The sequence below is a fragment of the Mauremys reevesii genome, linkage group 6 (assembly GCF_016161935.1).
Source record: "Mauremys reevesii isolate NIE-2019 linkage group 6, ASM1616193v1, whole genome shotgun sequence".
NCBI classification, from domain to species: Eukaryota; Metazoa; Chordata; order Testudines; family Geoemydidae; genus Mauremys; species Mauremys reevesii.
The window spans coordinates 20,618,575-20,638,093 of NC_052628.1; the positions used below are offsets into that span (position 1 = coordinate 20,618,575).

At 39.4% G+C, this 19,519-nt stretch overlaps 1 protein-coding gene across 14 annotated transcripts in view; it reads left to right on the forward strand.

Moving 5' to 3' along the window:
• Positions 1 to 18,074, forward strand: part of NEDD4L (NEDD4 like E3 ubiquitin protein ligase) — a 425,802-nt gene extending 407,728 nt beyond the window's left edge. For all 14 annotated transcript variants that reach the window (XM_039544808.1, XM_039544801.1, XM_039544805.1 and 11 more), the window contains 8 exons: positions 1,815 to 1,910; positions 6,560 to 6,633; positions 9,429 to 9,489; positions 10,346 to 10,405; positions 10,930 to 11,037; positions 13,538 to 13,634; positions 14,228 to 14,300; positions 16,600 to 18,074. In XM_039544808.1, the coding sequence (XP_039400742.1) occupies positions 1,815 to 1,910; positions 6,560 to 6,633; positions 9,429 to 9,489; positions 10,346 to 10,405; positions 10,930 to 11,037; positions 13,538 to 13,634; positions 14,228 to 14,300; positions 16,600 to 16,702 (672 nt within the window). In that variant the 3' untranslated portion in view covers positions 16,703 to 18,074. The remainder of the gene's footprint in view (positions 1 to 1,814; positions 1,911 to 6,559; positions 6,634 to 9,428; positions 9,490 to 10,345; positions 10,406 to 10,929; positions 11,038 to 13,537; positions 13,635 to 14,227; positions 14,301 to 16,599) is intronic.
• The last annotated feature ends 1,445 nt before the right edge of the window (positions 18,075 to 19,519 follow it).

A 19,519-nucleotide genomic window follows, 5' to 3' on the forward strand; every position in this document is an offset into this window, starting at 1 on the left:
GAGCAGGACAATTACGTCTGTGACTTACATTATTACTGAGGGAATTCTGTGCCAAAAAAATAAAAATTCTGCAAAATTTTGCATAATGTCAACAAATGTGTGGAGGATCTAGCATGGCAGTGGGGAGCACAGGCCGCAGAGGTGGGAGATCATTCTGCAAACCTCCCGTGCCCTCCCCCAACACAGACTCGGGTGAGGCTGCACCTGACCCTGACAAAGTGCAATAGCTGGGCCTGTCCCAGAAATACCCAGGGCCCAGCCCCTCCACAGCAGGTGTACCAAGATAGTAAGTGAGAGGGACAGAGTCTCAAATGCACACCTGGCCCTGGCCCCCGATCCAGGTATGGAAAGGCAAGCTCAGCCTGGCAGGATCCCAGTATGTAGGGGATTGGGGAATGGGGGGTCCAGGTGCTGGGGGAGAGGCCTGGGCGCAGCTGGTTGGGGTTCAGCGGGATGGTGGTCCAGGTGTGGGGGCCTCATAGGGTAGTCCAGGTGCAGGAGGGGTGGGGCTCAGTGGGGTGGGGGTTCAAATGCAGGGAGCTCGGTGGAGGGTGGTCTGGGTACAGGGATGGGGGTCCAGATGCAGGGGATGAGGCTTGGCGTGTGGGGTTCTGGGTGCAGGAGGGTGCGGCTCAGCAGGGGGCATCTGGGAATAGGGGGTCTGGATGCCTAAGGGTTGGCGGATGGGAGAACAGCTCCCCATACAGTGACTCCTCCCTCCATGGCTGAGGAGAAATGGGGGGCAGGAGGCTGCGGGGAGAGGTGCAGAGCTTCCTGCAGCCATGGGAGGTTTCTGGGGGTGGGTCTTGTCCCAGCCCCAGCTGCTCCTTGGAGGGGAAGAGTAAATTCTGTCCGCCCCTGCCACCAGCCCAGCCAGGACTAAACTCTATTCTGACCTGATTCTGAGTTGTTAAACTTTTCACTTACTTTTTTTGCTGCTTGTAATTGGAAGCCTTAATTTTTTATCACCTTTGCTGGTGCCGTTTTCACTATTTGTTTTGTTTTGTTTTTCTCTCCCGTTGGCTCACTCTTTAATTGTAAATCTAATAGAAGTTGAAGACATGAGCCCTCCAGGGAAATAGTGGGAATCTAGTAGTTGGTGGATTTTTTCAACTCAATAAAGCAACTTAATAAGTTGGCAACAACTTTTCCTTGGAATGAAATGATACTACTGGGCTATTACAGACCATTTTAATTTGATGTATTAAGTAACACAGTCATGAATGTGAACATAGAAAATATAGTATTCAGGAATAATGTAAATCGGGTAGGTAACCTCTGGCACGTGTGCCGAAGGCGGCACTCAAGCTGATTTTCAGTGGCACTCACACTGCCCAGGTCCTAGCCACCTGTCCGGGAGGCTCTGCATTTTAATTTAATTTTAAATGAAGCTTCTTAAACATTTTAAAAACCTTATTTACTTTACAGACAACAATAGTTTAGTTATATATTATAGACTTATAGAAAGAGACCTTCTAAAAACATTAAAATGTATTACTGGCATGCAAAACCTTAAATTAGAGTGAATAAATGAAGACTCGGCACACCGCTTCTGAAAGGTTGCCAACCCCTGATGTAAATTAATAATGCAAACTATGTGATTTCCACTTTATTATAGCTGTACCAAAATGAAAAGGAAGACTGTACAATCAGATAAGAAATGTGAGAGATTGCAATCCATTTTAATTATTTCTAGAGCTCTAATTTCAGATTATTGGTTTTTATGTTTATAGAATATAGCATGTAATGGCAAGTAAACAATAATGTACGCATTTTCAAAGAGTGCTTACTTGTAACCTGTTCTGTTACTACAGGATAGTGAATATTATAACTCTTTGAAATGGATCCTGGAAAATGACCCTACGGAGCTGGATCTCATGTTTTGCATAGATGAGGAAAACTTTGGACAGGTATGTATCGGTTACTAAAAAAGAAAACAAAGATTTCAAACTTTTCCTTCTTCTTTACTTGTCAGTTACTGCCAAACATTCACTAATGCTGGGCAGTATTTGTGGTTTGGGAACTTAATCCGAACTTTCAAGTGTTAATGGTCAGTACTGCCAACTGCCATGCAGGGCTCAGATCCTGGACTCCTTTCTCCAGGGGTCAGCTAAGACTATGGGAAAGTTCCATAAGTAAGTCCATTCAGGCCCAGTGGCCAGGTCACTAAATAGCAATCCTGTCAGTGAGGTGAACTACAAACAGTATGGGAAGCAGTGGTGTGCACAAGCTTCCCCAACACTCTGCTAGAAAAGTTCCTCAGCTTTTGATCTGGAGGGGACCACCTCGGGGGTGAGAGGGTAGGTGTCTTCATGCCTGATGCAGACTTTGGCCTCTGTGATCAGATTGCCAGTTAAGGTGCCAAGTGAAGATAGGGTTTGTTTTTTGTTTGTTTTTTACTATATAGACACTACTGAAAATGAACTAGGTCAAAGAACAACTAACTTACTAATGAGGAAGCTGGTAGCAAATGCTATTTTTATGTTGCCGAACACTCTCTATTATAAAAGCTTTTTGTGACATTTTTTGTGGAAGCTCTTGCACCACCTCTGTTTGCAGCAGGCCTTTGATATTCTCAAGGGGGACCCACCCTGAGGCTACCAAGGTGCCTTTTCTTTGTCCCGTGAAATTCTATTAAGCTTTTGCTCAGAAACTGTTAAAAATCACTATTTCCTGTCTCTCTCTCACATTTGTCAGGAAAACTCTGTCAGCCTGCCAAAGTAACTAAACACCACAAATGTTCTAAGGCAGTGGTCCCCAAACTTTTCAGTCACACTCTCCCCTCTCCCAGAGCTGGGGGGGAAGTGTGGACAGGGGTAATGGGGCCAAGGCTGGGGCCACAGCTACAGGAGGGTCTGGGGTTGGGGCTGGGAACGAAGCCACAGCCAGGGGTCAAGGCTGGCACCGGGAGTGGAGCCGAGGCTTGGGTCGGGAACAGAGCCATGGCCGTCCCACAACCTATTCCCTCCTCCCCTTCCCCTTGGGTCACCACAAAGGCCAGAGCTCCTCCATTTCCCAGAGGGGCCAGGGTCCTCCCAGCTACACCCTGCATCCCATATAGCCTCTGGGAGAGCCACATAGGGCAGGAACTTCCTCAACTCCTGGGTGGTGGCGGAAGAGAGATACAGGCCAGGTTGGGCATCCATTTTTTTCTTCCCCCCCCCCCACCCTTTTTCCCCACCTGACTACCCCCAGTCCCACCATCTGGCCAGCAGTCCATCTCTCTTAGGTGCCTCTCCTGGGGCCAGCCAGTAGATTTGCTCTCTCCATGTCATTTGGGAGTGGTGAAGAGGTGGCGTTGCCTGATTTGCCTCTTGTCACCTCCTTTCTGGAATGGTAGAACTGAAAACATTCCCCTTCCTTCTGGTCTACTACTTTCCCTCTCAGCTTTGAGACTGATAGATCCCCCATATTAATGCAGAGAAATCCCCGAGGTAGCAGTGGCACGTACAGGAGTATTTCCAGTCTTACTGCAGTAGGCTGGGGTTAGGAATGGTAAATAAGGAATTTTAAAAGGAAGGATACTTCTTGCTTCCCCAAAAAGGTATCAGTGAAAGCAGGTGATTGGTAAGGGAGTATGGGACCTGTTATGGGAATGAGGAATCACAGCTCAGCCACAGACTGAATGAAACTCACACCTAGACAAAATGCGTACAGCTCCTCTTGCAGCACATTAAAAGCCTTCAGAAGGTAGCGTACGTGTTAGATGATACAACAGCCCAAATTTTCTCCAAGTTGATTTCACTGTATTGCACTGAAGTGCTCTGAGGAACCAGAATCGTGGAGAATCTCTTTGTGTAAGTGACTGAATGAAATCCTTAAGGAAGTTGTGTATGCCTGAGAGGGAGACATCTTTGCTTCCTGAATTTGCTGTTGTCCTTGATGATTTTATTCTACATACATAGCCCAAAAATATGCAAGAAGTGAAGAACAATAATAGAATTTCAAACATCTGTTCTTTCGCCTTTATTAAACAACAGGGGCAGGATTTTGATAGTTCTTACTAACAAGGCAGAAAATCCATGGGGTGGCTATTATCAATATGTAAAGTGCTGGGGAGCCTCCTTTCAATAACAGAAAATGAAAGGACCTGTGCTACATTCAGAGCCCATAATGGCTCTGAGATATTGTTTGTCGTTGTCTAAATGTGATGTAGCTTCTGGTGATGGGAAAGAAACAAGCAACAAAATCCTGCCTCTTCTTGGATGCCATTATTTGTGGCTGAGATCTGAATATCTTTATCCCCTTCCACCAGGAGACTAAAGCTGTTCTTTTATTTGTGATTTTCCTTTGTTGTCTTCTCTGACCTTCAGTTATTGCATAGCTGTGAGGCTCTGTGTATGTCTGTCCCATACTGATGATAGTTTTTATCAAATCTCTCTTTTCCCTCCGCATCATTTTACTAGGTACTTAGTTTATTATTGTTGTCCCCAGTTACTTCTGAAATGAAAATGCTGAGAGTGAAATACAAGGTTGTACCTAACATGGGCTAGATTCACTTCGTGGGTTCCACCAGTGTAGCTAGACTTCAGGATTTGGCAGTAGAAATTGCCAGGAGCAGAATACGAGCTTAAAGTCAACCAGTGCCTTTCATCCTTTGTCTCCCTTAAAATGAATCCTAGACCAAGTGCACATCCTGCACTGCAGGAGTGAATCAAAGCTCATGTTTGCACTGTAGGTGTAGTCACATATTCTGACTAAATACCTAGAGTCCAGTTCCAGCATAACGTGAACTCGGACTAATGCTTTACAGGGTTCTCTCAGGGACTTGTTTGGCTTCCAAGTGTTGGTCAGGAATCTGGAGAGACTAGCCTGAAGACATTGTATTCACCTTCATGACAAATATGCTGTTTTTGTTTTTTTCCTTTGCAGCTGCTGCTAAGGGGCATATGTTGTTTGACAGCTCGTCTTGTGCTCAATCTGCCATTCCATTCTTTAATTAAAAGATCTCATTTTCTGGCTTATGCAGTGCTCATTCAGAGTAATTTTTGTTGAACTCCTGCTTGTCAATTTCATTTTCCTCAGATCATTGTTTGCATCTATTTTAGTTTACTGTAAATTTTGGCATTTCTTGTTTTAAAGGATCTACCAATGAGTAAGTGGCAAACAAATACAGTAAATGGCTTTCAGTCTTGCTCCTTTTTTCCCCATCTAGGTTACCTCACTTTCTAGCAGAACTATATAATCATCAGAAACGTTCTTTAGAATTCTTTCCTTGTGGTTTTTGTGCTTAACAAAATCTTCTAACAACTCTGCCTGCTTTGTGGTGGTGCCCTTTTTCAAATAAAAGTTTCTCTGGTTATTATGCCGTCTGCTAACTTTTAAAATTCTTCAAAATAGTTGTCTAGATAATCAGATAGCTGTTCCGCATTTTGCCGAAACCGTAACATGTTCATTATCCAAATGATTCTTCATACTTTGACCTAGTGTTCTGATCGTGTCCCTCCTGCTAAACAATTCAGTATTAATCAACCACTAAAGGAGATTTCATTTGTAGTGGGCGCCTCCGATCTGCATAGATGCCAGGGGCACCCTCTGGCAGTGGCACCACGTCAAATGGGAGGCTCCATTGAAAAAAGCATACAGCCTGGGCTGTGTTTTCCTCACCTAAGCTCCACAGGGAATGGTGTGTGTCACCCACCAGTCAGATTTCACCCTTTTAGCAACCCGTCATGTGAAATAACCCCCCCCCTACAGAATCTGGAGAAGGGGAGATGGAGCCATGGAAGTGAATGATATCCCCTTTTCTGTATGGGAAGAGGGGACATTCGTGAATGGAGAAGGAAGGAGAATGACCCAGACTCTGGTGTGGTAGTGGGTAGTTCAGGAGGTGTATAGGGTAAACGTGCCACCTTTATAGCCCCCAGTCCTGTTTCCTCCACAGACTGGACTAGATCCTAGCATAAGTTAAAGCAACCCGTGTCTGTCTTATGTCTAGCTGCCATGGCCCCAGCGCTCATTTTCCTTTGCCCCTGGACACTACTCCCTGTACTACCTAGGGGTTTGCCCATGCTGGAGAAATACTACCCCGGCCAGTTAAGTTGACACTGTAGCAGCTTTGTGTTGCTGGAAGATAGCCACCATAGCAGGCTTGCTGTCCCAGGTGTTGTGAGGTGGTAATCCAAAAATTGCTTCACAGTTAGTCTGGGTTCTTGACTCAACAAACTCTCTTTTCCCTATTGAGCATTGTTAATTTAATTCTTTACCAGTTGAATAGTAAACACAAAATGCAGCCCTGCCGCCTCACTTAATAATGAAATACAGTGCATAATTCAAGCTCATAAATGACCATACAGCAATCTGTCCTAATGATGCCAGCTTTAAATATGAAACATCTTGACAATCAGTATAAAAGCCTCATTAGCTGTTTTAACATATTAGTTACTTTTTAACATACATTGAAAACTATAGAGAGCTTATGAATTAGAAAATAGTTTAACAGATACTTATGTAAAACTCTCTTCTAATGAACTTTTCACACACTATTCAAAGATAGTAGATCTTAAAGATATATTTCCTGAAATAATTTCATGTTTTGTTTTTATCTTTTAAAATACAGACATATCAAGTTGATTTGAAGCCAAATGGGTCAGAAATCATGGTAACAAATGAAAACAAAAGGGAATATATTGAGTATGTATATACTTTATTGTGTTTAATTTAAAAGTCTAACAAACCACAATAGCATGCTTTTTGGAATTTAACTTGTTAAGATATTACAGTGTGTAGCATAAACTCTGCAGACAACTGACCATTAAGTAGAAAAATCCTTTTTACTAATATGGCTTGTCTGAGTATTAGTGTTTTTGCTGGTTTGAATTTTATCATTTTTAATCACTGTAAAAAGTAGAACCAAGATTAATCACCCTAATGCATAGAATGTATTAAAAGCCATCTTGATGTTGTGGCAGGTGGTACTTTCAAGACTGGGTATCTATCTATTCTGGGTTTTGCCATTATTAATACTATACTTTAGGGTATAAATTCTAAACCAAAAGGAAGTCCATATCTAAACACTACCATCTGAAGTCAAATTTACTGTGGATGGAAATGGATATTAGACTAGATAGCCTATCCAATTAAGATACAACTAATAAGCAAATAATAAAGCTCTAATTAATCTATTACAAGCATGCATAAACAAAACTTTTTACTTACATAGTATTTTGTAACTTTTTGTTCAGCATTCTGGTCATGATTCAGCAAGATGCATGAGAGTTAGGCACATGCTTAAGTAACATACTGAATTGGAACCTGTAAAAGGAATAGTTGCTATTTTTTTACTTTATATTGTTTGCAGTTTTCCAGTGTACTGACTGACTCTCATGGGGAAAGCATTAGATGTTCTAATTTCTTCTCTGTTTTTATGAATTCTTTCCTGTTGCTGCTTTTCATATCTAAAATATATCTACAAGCCTAATTGTTTTTACTTGATTGAAGACATGTTATTTTTCCTGACTATTGTGTTTGCAAACGCACAAAATCAGGTGCCATAAACATTTATTTTCTCTTTCTTCTTAATACTGAGCAATAAAGAAAAGCTCCTTGAAAATCTAGGGCTATGTTGTGAAAGTTTGCACAACTGAATTCTGCTTGCCCCAAGGTATTCCCTGTATTGACTCACATATTCAAGTTATTCTCAGAGATGTGGAATGGGTAGCTTTTACTTGTACACTTCCTCATTTCCTGGTTGTACTCTCATTATATGGAAATAATTAGCATATCTGAAAAAAATCCTTTCATAACATTCCACAGGGATTCCCCCCTCACTCCTCCCAGTACATAGAAATAATTTGTATTCTCCATTACACTAACAATATTCAAGCTAATATGTATGAAAATATAAACTACACCTTCCTCTTCCTCACTTTTTCTACCCACAAAAAAATAAAACATACAAACCAATAGCTGCTCACAAGCCTGCCTGATAACTAAAATGTACCTCTTAAACAAACCCTATATTAATTATATATCACAATAATCAAGAGTGTGTTTGTGAATGCAGGGCAAGAATGAGGAAGGAATTGGAATTATAAAGTGTTATTCAAAAAGACACAAAATGTTAATGCAGAAGTGATTTAGTATTGTAGTACAAGCAGCATAAATGCTTGAGTTTCTGTACACCTTGGTGGCACTGTAGATTGTTTAAATATAGTAGTGACTATTGTTTGCAGACTATTTAAATCATTTTACAGTCCTTTCTAGGAGATGCTGAGGCTCAGTATTCTTATTAAATCAAAAAACAAACAAAAAACCCTTCCCAAAAACTGAACTCCTTGTTTTATCACAGGTGGATGTATCAGTGCTATTGTTTGTAGATATAATCTCTGCATAAATTCACTTAATCTGTAGAAAATTGTTAAAAGTTCCAAACTCTCATTCTTTTGGTCCTAAAACTCATTCAGATGAATTCTATTTTAATGAATTGTTTGAATCTTCCTAAATACTCTTATAAAAATACTCCAGTGTTCTAAAGTAATAATCCATCAGTACAATGTATACCTTCTCTTGACCACTCATGTAGTAAAATGCAGTAGTAATTTTTATAATGGTACGATGGTATGCAATCATCATAGTACTACAGATTTCAGTCACAAAACAAGTAGCGCTAGAAAGTTTATAATGGAAATTCAGGCTGTAGGCAAAACTTTCAGAAGTTTTGCTTTTTAATTGAATTAATAGGATGACTTACTATCCCAAATTCACTTTATATGTGTAAAACATACAAGCTAACACTTTTAAAAATGGGTGCCTGAAGTTAGGACTTTAAATCTATATTTAAGTATCTAAATGAGTCAGTAACTTCCACTGGCTTCACTGGGAACTCCTGAGTGTTTCAGTGCTTTTGAAAGACTATTTCTTTAGGTGCCTAAAAAATAAGGATAAATAATTTTAGAGTCTACCTTGAAGGCCCCATTTTTAAAAAAACTTAAGAGTTTTCTAGGCTATTGCAATCAGAGACCAAGTTGTTTCACCATGTTCTGCTTAAAATAAATTTAATCTCTATAGGAACAAAAAGATTAATTTCATTTAACTTCTGCACTTTTACTGCAAACCTCCTAATGATGTGGAAGGGTCATATCTAAAGATTTTTAAACATATGTCCAAAGCCATTTTAATGTAAGCTATTCATTGGGATTACTTTTTTTATGCTCATTGGTGATTTTTTTTTTCACCACCTCATGTCTTCTCATGGAAGTTTGAGCAGTTAGTGAAGAGATGCACATATTCATATGCTCAGTAGACATCCAAACTCAAACATAAATTGGAGGCATTTTTCCCTTCGTTTGCTCTGTTTATTTTATCTCCGTGTTTGGTGAATGATTACTGAAGCTACAAATGAGAAATTGAAAACATTAGACTAGGTGAGCTCTTTAAACATTCTGTTTATATCTTCTAATAAAAGTGTTTTTGTTTATCTGCTATAGCTTAGTCATCCAGTGGAGGTTTGTAAACAGAGTTCAGAAACAAATGAACGCTTTCTTGGAGGTAAGCTTCATTAGTTGTTTTCTGCCAAATAATCTTTTCAATTTATTGTGGTAGAGCAAGATTCATCTTTTTTGCATGGACTTGTCAGGCCTCAAATTTATGGATGGGAAATCTTGCAGTATCCCAAAATTCCAGTGTTTAGAAAAAATTAGTAAAATCTTGAAAATGTTTTTATGGCTCCTCTCCTGTAATACTCATTCTCTTTCACCTTAAAAGATTCTCAAGGCTTTAAAATTAAGCAACATGAACTTCTAACTGATGATCCTAACATTACCTTTCTATTGTGACCACCAACTATATTCCATTCTCAAAACTCTTCTTTTCCTCCCTAGCCAGCAGTGATTACTTCTGTGCCATGCTGCCCTGCAACCATGGATCCTGGAACCCAGTGATCCACAGATCCTACCTTTAATTCTCCCTTGTGTGTTTCAAATTTCATTGCAGTTCTGTCCATTGCTGCACATTTTTCAGGCTCTGGCTTCTAGAAAATTACAAGGATTGCTACTGCAGAGCACCAAAATCCAAGTGTCTGGCTTCAGTCAGTTCTTCCCTCCCATTAATTCACTAACTAGAATAATTTTGTTCTTAGTCTTATGGAAACCACATAGTGGTTTGGGTTTTAGAAGATGACAGAAATTCTACTCACCATAGGCCTGTTAAACTGAAAAATCCTTGTCTTAAAAAAATAAATAAATAAAATCTCCATGCCACAATATAATATTCACCATCTGGTATGGAAGTGTATGTTCATGTTGAGGAAGTTTGCTCTAAAATTAAGAAATGTCAACCAAATGAAAACCAGATACTATAAATCTGTTTTTGAGAAGACATTCGTTTTGTTTTGTTTTTCTTTCAGGGATTCACAGAACTCCTTCCTATAGATTTGATTAAAATTTTTGATGAAAATGAGTTGGAGGTTAGTAGCTTTACATGACTTTGTTTTGTGGACAGTAGATCAGTACTGCATATTGTTCTTAGAAATGCTAGATTCTGGAATGAATGGTGTGTGAATGGATTTGAAGGAATGGGTAGATTTCTCTCTAACGATTTGGTTCAGTTGAATGTGTGTTTTATATCATCATGATCTAGAGTGGAGAGAGATGCTTTTCATTAATTTGGGTGGGGGGAGGAACAAACATGTTTGCACAGATTGAGCTAGGTCCTTAAGCATGTTCAGAACTTGCTGATTCAGCGACAGATGTGGTCCCTGTCTCGTTGAGCGTACATACTAATGACATTCATCTTAGTAGAGTTCACAGGTCAACATTCTCCAAGCACTCTACCAGAGATAGGAGAGCTTCCCTTTGTATTTGTATAAGCACTGCCTACCAGTTTAAAAGAAGACAGCGGAGGGAGGGGTTAGCACTGTTTGTGTAGGTATTGTGTTTTCCTTTGTGCACCAATTTCTATTAACATCTTAACAATTACATCCATACTTAGTTATTAATGTGTGGCCTTGGAGATGTTGATGTTAACGACTGGAGACAACACACAATCTACAAGAATGGTTACTGCCCAAATCATCCTGTCATCCAGTGGTACTGGAAGGTAATACTATTTACCCCACTCTTCTCATGATCGTTCTGTTTCTGAGATGAATGCTGCACTGTATGATGTACATTTTGGTGTGAAGTCTGGGTTTGTTTTCCATGAAAACACCAAACAGTATCTTCTCCACACACTGGATAATAACTAGCATTCTTCTTTTGTTGGTTGACAGAGTTCAACATATTCGTTAATGATCTGGAAAAGGGGGTGAACAGTAAAGTGGCAATGTTTGCAGATGATACACAATTATTCAAGATAGTTAAGTCCAAAGCAGACTGCTTCTACTGTCACCCTGTTTAGCAGGCTACCAGGTCTGAGTGTGTGTGGTTTTTTGTTTTATCCTTTTTGTGCGCTGCCCTCTTCTACGCCTTGAAATTATTTTTCCAATGTTGATGTTTCAGCTCTCTACATATTTGTATACTGTCATTGTGTCTCCCTGTGATCATTACTTAGCCTAGCTACACATACTTAGTTCTCTTAATATTTCCTTGATAACAAAGAGTACAGTCACATCACAGACATGTAGAGAGGGGATATTTCCTCTTCCCCGGATTTGATGCCTCTGCACATACAACCCAATGTCACCCTTTGTTTGTTTTTGTTTTGTTTATCACATAGTGAGCTTGGCTCTAATTTGCTATCTGCTGCCACAGCTGTTTTTTCCATGCTGCTTTCTTTCAGCACTGATTCTTCCTCCCAATTTAAATCATCCTAAGGTTAGCCTTCTTGTAGCACACCCTTCCCCCAAAAAGCCCTTTGTATAGACATGAGCACTTCAGTTTTACTGTTACACTTTTTGTGCGTAATGTTTTAGAAGTGTCTCCTTTTTGACCCTCTCCCTCCACTCTCCCAATCTAGTTTCCCTTTCGCATGTTGCTTTGAAGTTCGTAGCAGCATAGGAAGCTAACCCATGATACTGGTTTGATTTTTGCATCTTCAGCAGTTTACGTGGTCATTTTGATTCTTACAGATCTTGTTCTTTGCCTTGTTCATTAATCTTTCACTTCAAGATACACCTGTACTTGCTAAATACTGAGCTGTTTTGTCAGGGAGGCAGGAGTGTTAGCATAAATAGATGTGAGCACTTGTGCCTACTTGGGTTGAACATAAAGCATGAAAAATAAATTTGGAGCTATGTGCTTTGCTGGATAAGGACATTGAGATGTGTTTGCCTTCAGTAAAAGCAGTAGGCTCAAGATATATAAATGCCACCCTGCTCTTTACATTCATCCAGTGGCTAGAATAGCCATAATATACAGGTGTATAACCTCCATATCAAAACAATACCTTAGGGAATAATTTGGTGTAATAAATATAGAATTTCTCTGTGGTCTGACTACAGCACATTCAGTTAAGTTGATCTAATCAAATTATATCATAGAAGATAGTAGCAAGGAATTGCATCATACAGTTTTAAGGAATCTCTGTCATTTGCTTTTCTGTGACTTCTGTTAGGAAGACTCATTTCACACACTTTGCTTGCGGTAGCTGTTTATATATGTCAGTCTCCTTTAAGTGATTGTGCAGGTGCCTATGGTGGGATGTAATTGTGAACAAAACACATCTTGAAGAACAACAGTTATTGTACTACTCCAGGGGAATTCTGCACCACTACGCAATGCAGAATTTTACAGAAATTAATGTTGGGCACACAGAATTTCCTTTTTTCCCCACAGAATAGGCTGCAGAGATGTTGGCTGCCTCTAGGGGGCGCTGGACCTGGCAGAGCCAAGCTCGCAAATAGAGGACAAGGCTAGGTGGGAGTGGGAGGGAACTGGAGCAGCAGCTGCAGTTCCCAGCATGCTCTGAAGGAAGGAGGCAGCGCACACAAAACTCTGTGCAAGCCTGAGACCCAGAATCAAACTGTGGATCCCTGGGCTGGGGAGGGAAAGAGGGGGGTTGAGGGTGTCTGAGCCAGGGGGGCCCCCCAGATGGGCTCTGGGGGAAAGAAGGGGACAGAAAGGCAGGAACTGTTTAACTTTCTGCTCCTGGGGAAAATTTTGTGTGTGTCTCTGTATTGTTACAGACATACTTGCTGACAGGTATTCTGAAATAAATTACCAAAATAATTGAAACTGGAGTGATTATATAGTGTTATTTTGACAAATACAATTTTCAGAATTTTAAAATATTGTGCGCAGAATTTTTAAATTTTTGGTGCAGAATTCCCCCAGGAGTATTTTACAGGTAAGTAACTATTTTTACTGATTGTATCAACTCATCCAAAATACTGAAGTAACGTGTACTACTCCCAACTGCTGCCAAAGCAGTGGGCTGTTTTGACCTAATGGCAGTTGAGAGAAGAGTCTCTTTATCTAAGATTAGAAAGGCTGGTATCACGCCAGCAAAAGAAAATACTGTAAGACTCTCCAGCCTTTGAAGTTATCTATCTAGTTCTTGTGCGACAATACAAATGAATTTTTTTTTAAATCCACCTGATGCCTGCACACACTGTTGTACCATGTGTTACAGCCTGCTGACTCTCTCTGTTTGTTACTAGGCTGTCTTACTGATGGATGCTGAAAAGCGAATCCGGTTGTTGCAGTTTGTTACTGGGACATCACGAGTGCCTATGAATGGATTTGCTGAACTTTATGGTGAGTTAAAAATTGAAGGTACTTAAGGTTGTTTAGCACTAAAATCTCTATTTTTGCTCTTTGAAATGGGTTGGACCAATTCTGAATAGGATAATGGGCCAGTAAGAGAACCTATGCACGATAGGGTTATTACAAGATGGAAGTTTTCACTCCATTGTCAATTGAATTGCTCCTTCCCAACCCAAAAAACCTATGGAGGCTTTATGACAGCAGCTGTGGAGGGCATGTTCTTGCTCTCTGCAGGAATAAGCTTGATAGGGTAAAGAGTGCGTATGTGTGGCTGCTGCTGTGCAGATTGGAAGCCCACCGGTACATCGCGTTTGCAGTGTTAATGTATACTTATTTTGTGGCATTATATACATTGCACCTAAAATTAACTGTATGGAATAATGAGTAGATAGTATTTATAAATATAGGGCCTGATAGCATCTTTAACTTGTACGTTCACGTCAGTGAAGTCTACCAATTATACAAGCCCAGGATTTAGCCTATAATTTTGCAAACATTTAATTTTGAGTTATAGCATTTAAGTAGTCTATCTAAAATCCAGTGCTTAAACTATACTTGTGGGGTTTTTTACTCTTTTTGTCCAGGTTCAAATGGTCCTCAGCTGTTTACAATAGAGCAATGGGGAAGTCCTGAAAAATTGCCCAGAGCTCACACATGGTGAGTAATGAAAACATAAAATTAAGGAGTTTATGGATTGTTACACTGCCAAGAAAGGATGGATACTGGTGACCAAATTTGCCAGGAACATACTCTATCTTAGGATCATGCCTTTGTGCTATAGAGACAGTTTTCTATAAAATGGGATAATCTCCAACCTTGTGCATTCACTGCCACAGTTCTAAACATTCAAGGAGTTTAGAATTATCTGCTCTCAAACTGCAGCCGGCATGAAACCGACAAAATTCCAGGAACTAGCCAGCTCAACTTCAGTCTGTTATAACTGCTTCTCTTAGTTTCCAAAAGGTTCTTTGTTTAATCCTGTCCAACACATTAAAAGCTGATCTATGTTAGAAAGCTAATAGGTGCAAACCCCTAATGTAGATGCACTTAAGCCACTTTAAATCTTACATACTTTTATTTCGGTAAAGAATTTGTTCTATATGACAGTGATCCAGTTGTTCCTTAAAGTTGGGAGACATTTCTCTTGGGCTACAGCTGATATATTTTAATGTATTTGTTGCACAGAAGGGATTCTACTTGAAAGCTTTTTCACCTTATTTCAACCAATTGCTACTCCTGTACAGCAGCTGTTAATTTTCTATCAAATCTGAAGGAACCCATTAGTCTGAAAATTGCCTTAAGCGCTTGGCAATTAAGCCCGTGTGCTAATGAGATGGAAGTGTCTTCTATAACAGTTTTAATCCCTTCTGCTAGAAGACTTTTTTGTGTCTCAAATATAATTTACCTTTTTCAAATGGATAAGGGCTTAATCCTGCAAGGTACAGAGCAGTGCAACCTGATCCACCACATCACTTGTAGCACGTGACTAAGTGCTTTGCTGTATCGGGGTCAGAGCACTTGACACCTTTGATGGTCAAGCCCCAAGTCCCACATTTTTGCCATATCAGTATTATGCTGGAGGAATCTTCTGCCTGGATCACTTTCCCTCTCTCCATAAAAATACTAGTTTTAAATTAATATGAAAACACTTGTAGGTGTTTGCATCCTAAAGTTTGCTCTGTCGCTTGATAGAAGTGGTGAGCTTTGAACAATACAGACTAGTGCCTGGGGCTCTGTTTGCAGTGAAAGGTAGATTGTACAGAGAGCGGGACAGTGCTTCTGAGTGGCACGAGGAAAGGAACAAAAGTGCCTCGCGTTAGAAGTACATTACTATTTTGTCCCTTGTTTCATGTGTCTTACAGAATTACTACCCCTTCCTCTTTCTCTCTTAGAAACTAATGAATGGAAATAAATACGTGACATGGGAAAGCGGGACTGGCAATTGCACAAATAGAATCTACTTTAAAAATCTCTTGTTCCCCTCCTCCCTCTCTCCCCCAACCAGTCCTACTTTTGCAAGCAGCTTTTACTCTCATCACCACATGCCTGGGTTCAGTTTCAGTGAATGACTTTTATTCTCTTCCTTGAAAAGTGGATAGAATGAGCTCTGTGAAAATCTGTGAGCCAACAAAGCACAACCACAGAAAAACACACTGTGCACAGGAGCAGCTGGTTCCAAAAGGCTCCATCTGCCCCTGCCTTGTCAGACAATTCACTGAAAAGCGGAGGCCTCAGCCCAATTGACTTAATTTAAGTTAGCCAGACACATCCATAAAACTCAGATGACAGGCACTGAGAATCTGTGAAGCAAAAAAAAACCCCCAAAAGATTAATTATTGTGAATGTTTTCCATGTATGGAAGCCCTATAAAATAAATGGGGCTTCAATGCTTTGGTGTTCTATAGAAAATAAAACTTACAGCATTTAATAGTAATCACCTTTCCATAGGTTTTTGAACCATCCTACAGAATTCTATAGCAGGAGGCTGAACTTACTTACAGAACAATTTCTGTTATCTATTAAATTATCAAGGATGTTTTCAAAGAGCCTTCTCTGTTTTTTGTTGCTGTTCCCACTCCCCTAGAGGGAAAATGAGCATCTGACCTTTAAATTCAGTGCATCTCTGCCGAGTCTTTGGAACTGATACAAATCTGTCTCAAGCCTGGTTTTGTATAGAAAGAAATAATTAAAAATACATTATTTTTTTCTTCCAACAATTTTCCAGTCTCATGTCTGAATGGGAAGAAAGGGCTGGTTATCTGTGGATACCAACTTCAGAGCAACCAGGGTTATTAGCAGGGGCACAAGAGCTTAGGAGAAAAAGGAAATGATGTAGCTAGTTCCATTTAGACAATAAGATAACACCCCCCTAATGAGGCCTCCAAATTATTTGACCTCCGTATAGTTTTTTTACTTTGTTGATTATCAAATGATACTTTTCCCCCTTCAATTTCAGCTTTAATCGCCTTGACTTACCTCCTTATGAATCTTTTGAAGATTTACGAGAGAAGCTTCTTATGGCAGTTGAAAATGCTCAAGGATTTGAAGGAGTGGATTAAAACAGCTACTTTTTTTTTTCCCATCGAGCAAGTTCTGCTTGAACTGTTGAATTTGCCTAATGGACATTAACAAGTGACAATGGCAGAACAGTTGCACAATGTTGGTTCATGGAGCAAACTCTTCTACAGTGCAGTTGCCTAAATTCAGAAATTTGAACTACAACCTGTGGATAACACTTCTGATATTTCCACAGTAAATCACCAACTGGTTGACGTGTACTCTAATTACATTTCAGCAGGACTTGTTCTATTTATGTTGTGCCTCTGTAGGCAAAGCCCTTAATAAATATTTTACATACTTTCTAATGACAATGAATGGAATTAATCACTTTACAGGTATAGTATTACAACTCATGTTTACTTTTTAAATGATTTAGACATTTTCCGATTTTATTTCATCACAATTAAAAATGTCATCTACTTGGAAAAATGAGCATTTTTTCTTATCTTAATTTCATACCAGACTTCATGCCAGTGGCATTTTTACTTTCAAAATGCATTTTGAGCCTTGTCCTCCCAACCTATTAGAAAAGCTGGAGTAAGAAAAGCTGTGAGAAATTTTCTGCAGATGGAATATATTAATGGCAAATCTAAAAGCTTTTCATTCAGCACATTAATATTTTCTGTACCCAGAAGAAAAAGTACAGATTGGATGTTACATTTTTGTATAAATCAATAGAATAGTTACAAGCTGAGAGAGGATCATAACATAGCATGCCAAATCTCACGGTCAATAAAGAAATCACCTCATTATTCCTTGGTAATATTTATGTGTACTATAAAACATTTTGGGATAGGGTTGGCATTATCATTATAGGAAAAAAATGCTTAACCCGGTCATTAACTTTGTACAGTGGTTCTTTTACTATCCTTTCCTCTTTACTATTTGCAATGGAGGCATTTTGAATGAAACCTGGCACTGCTTGATTTGGAACTGTGGAAACCAGATCTGTTTTTGTCTCCTATTTGTATGCATTTGCTAATGATACCTAAATAACAAGGTTGGGGTTTTTTTGTTTGTTTCCAACTGCACCAACTCTAAAGGCACTTTATGTAACACATGGAGGTCATATCTGTTTTTTATCATAAACATTAATGTGATTATATTCCTTCTCCCTGCACATGTCTTTCGGGTGCAATATCTATCAATTGTGAATTTGGCTGCTGCTGCTGTATAAAAACCAGATGTAGAGCTGGGCCTGCAGACATGTTCTCACCAATTGTTTTTTGTGATTTTTTTTATTCAATCACAAAGATTTATTTAATATATACAGTTATCTAATCAATTTTGTTACCTATGACATGTTGCATGCTTAAACTATAATGCCTGAGTTGTATCTGTTGTGTGATAGATTAAAGGCAAAAGAGAAGACTTGCATTTGATCCACTGAAGTTAAATGGTTAACGTAGCAGTAGGGTAGGTTTGAGGAGATGCGTTCAGCAATTTGATTATGTTCAGCTTTGTGAGGTTTTTGTCCATCTACGTAACACACTTTGTTGTTTTTTCTAAGAACCCAACTAACACTTATTCACAAGCAAGATGACAGAGTGCAAGAATATCTGAAACAATTTCACCCCTGATTGCCAAGAACTGAGCTTTTTTAAATTTATTTTTATTATTATTTTTTTGGCACATGCAATCCGCTGCCAGCAACACGTTCAGCAGCAGTTGCAGGCAGGGAGTGTAACAAGTATTAACTCTAGCCATGAGAGCTAATTTATCAAAACTCATCAAAGCTAATAACATTCAGCAAATGCTAATTTGTCAAACTTTGACTGGCTTTGGATGCAGCCTCCGTTTGCTCACAAAAGTTTGAAGAGTCAATAAGTGCATGAAGAAGTTTTGAACCTTCTAATTTGAATGTAGATTAAGGTTAATTCCCTTTCTATAGTAATTTTATTTTAAGACATTCCTTTTTTTCCGTCTGGTGAGCTGAAAACCTAGACATGAGAATGAAGTTGGCTGGATCTGAATAGATGTAAAACACTATTTTGGTAGCCTCTTACGCTTTTAGAGAGTGGGATCTGATCTTTCTAATGTATATCTAAATGCCAAACTTCTGTAGCTAGGACATGGAATTGCCTTTAAAAATTTGTCATACTCCATGGTCAGTTTTTTTTTGTTTAAAAAAAAAAAAAGTCTTACTTGGAAGAGTTTTTGTATGTTTGGAGGCAACATTTTGCTTCGGTGCCATGTAACAGAACTTTTTCCCAGGACTCCTATGAGTTTTTGCTATAGACTTGAAATATAAACTAAGGCTTGTGTAATAAGGGATAGTGTAGTCTAGCAGTTAGGCTGGGGGAACTGGGAGCCAAGAGACTTGGGTTAAATTCCCAACTCTGCCATCACTCTCACTGTGACTCCTTGCTTGAGTCATTTAAATTCTGTGCCTGTTTCCCCATCTGCAAAATGGGCTTCAGATCTGTGTGCAAAGACTAAAGGCTCTGTTATTTCATCGTTTGCAGTTATACAGAGCATAACTTTCTAAGATCAGGCTTTTAGAAAATTAGGCTAATGTCTTTTCAGATCCACTTACACATAAACTAAGAATAGAAACTCCAAAAGACTTGAGTATACATTACTGTATTGAGGTAAATTCCTGTTAAGGAGAAAATGTGTATTTTTAATCACTGAAAGTACTCAGTGTTGGATAATAAGTACAAGAAATGTTTCTCAAAAAATATCCCCCAGCCCCTTAGAGTCCAGAGAACTTAAACCTTACTGTAGAAGTGAGTCTGTCCCTTTTCATCAGGGTCTCTAAGAGATCCAGAGCTGGTATTCCAGCAAGTAATCCTGGCTATTACCAAGGTAAATTT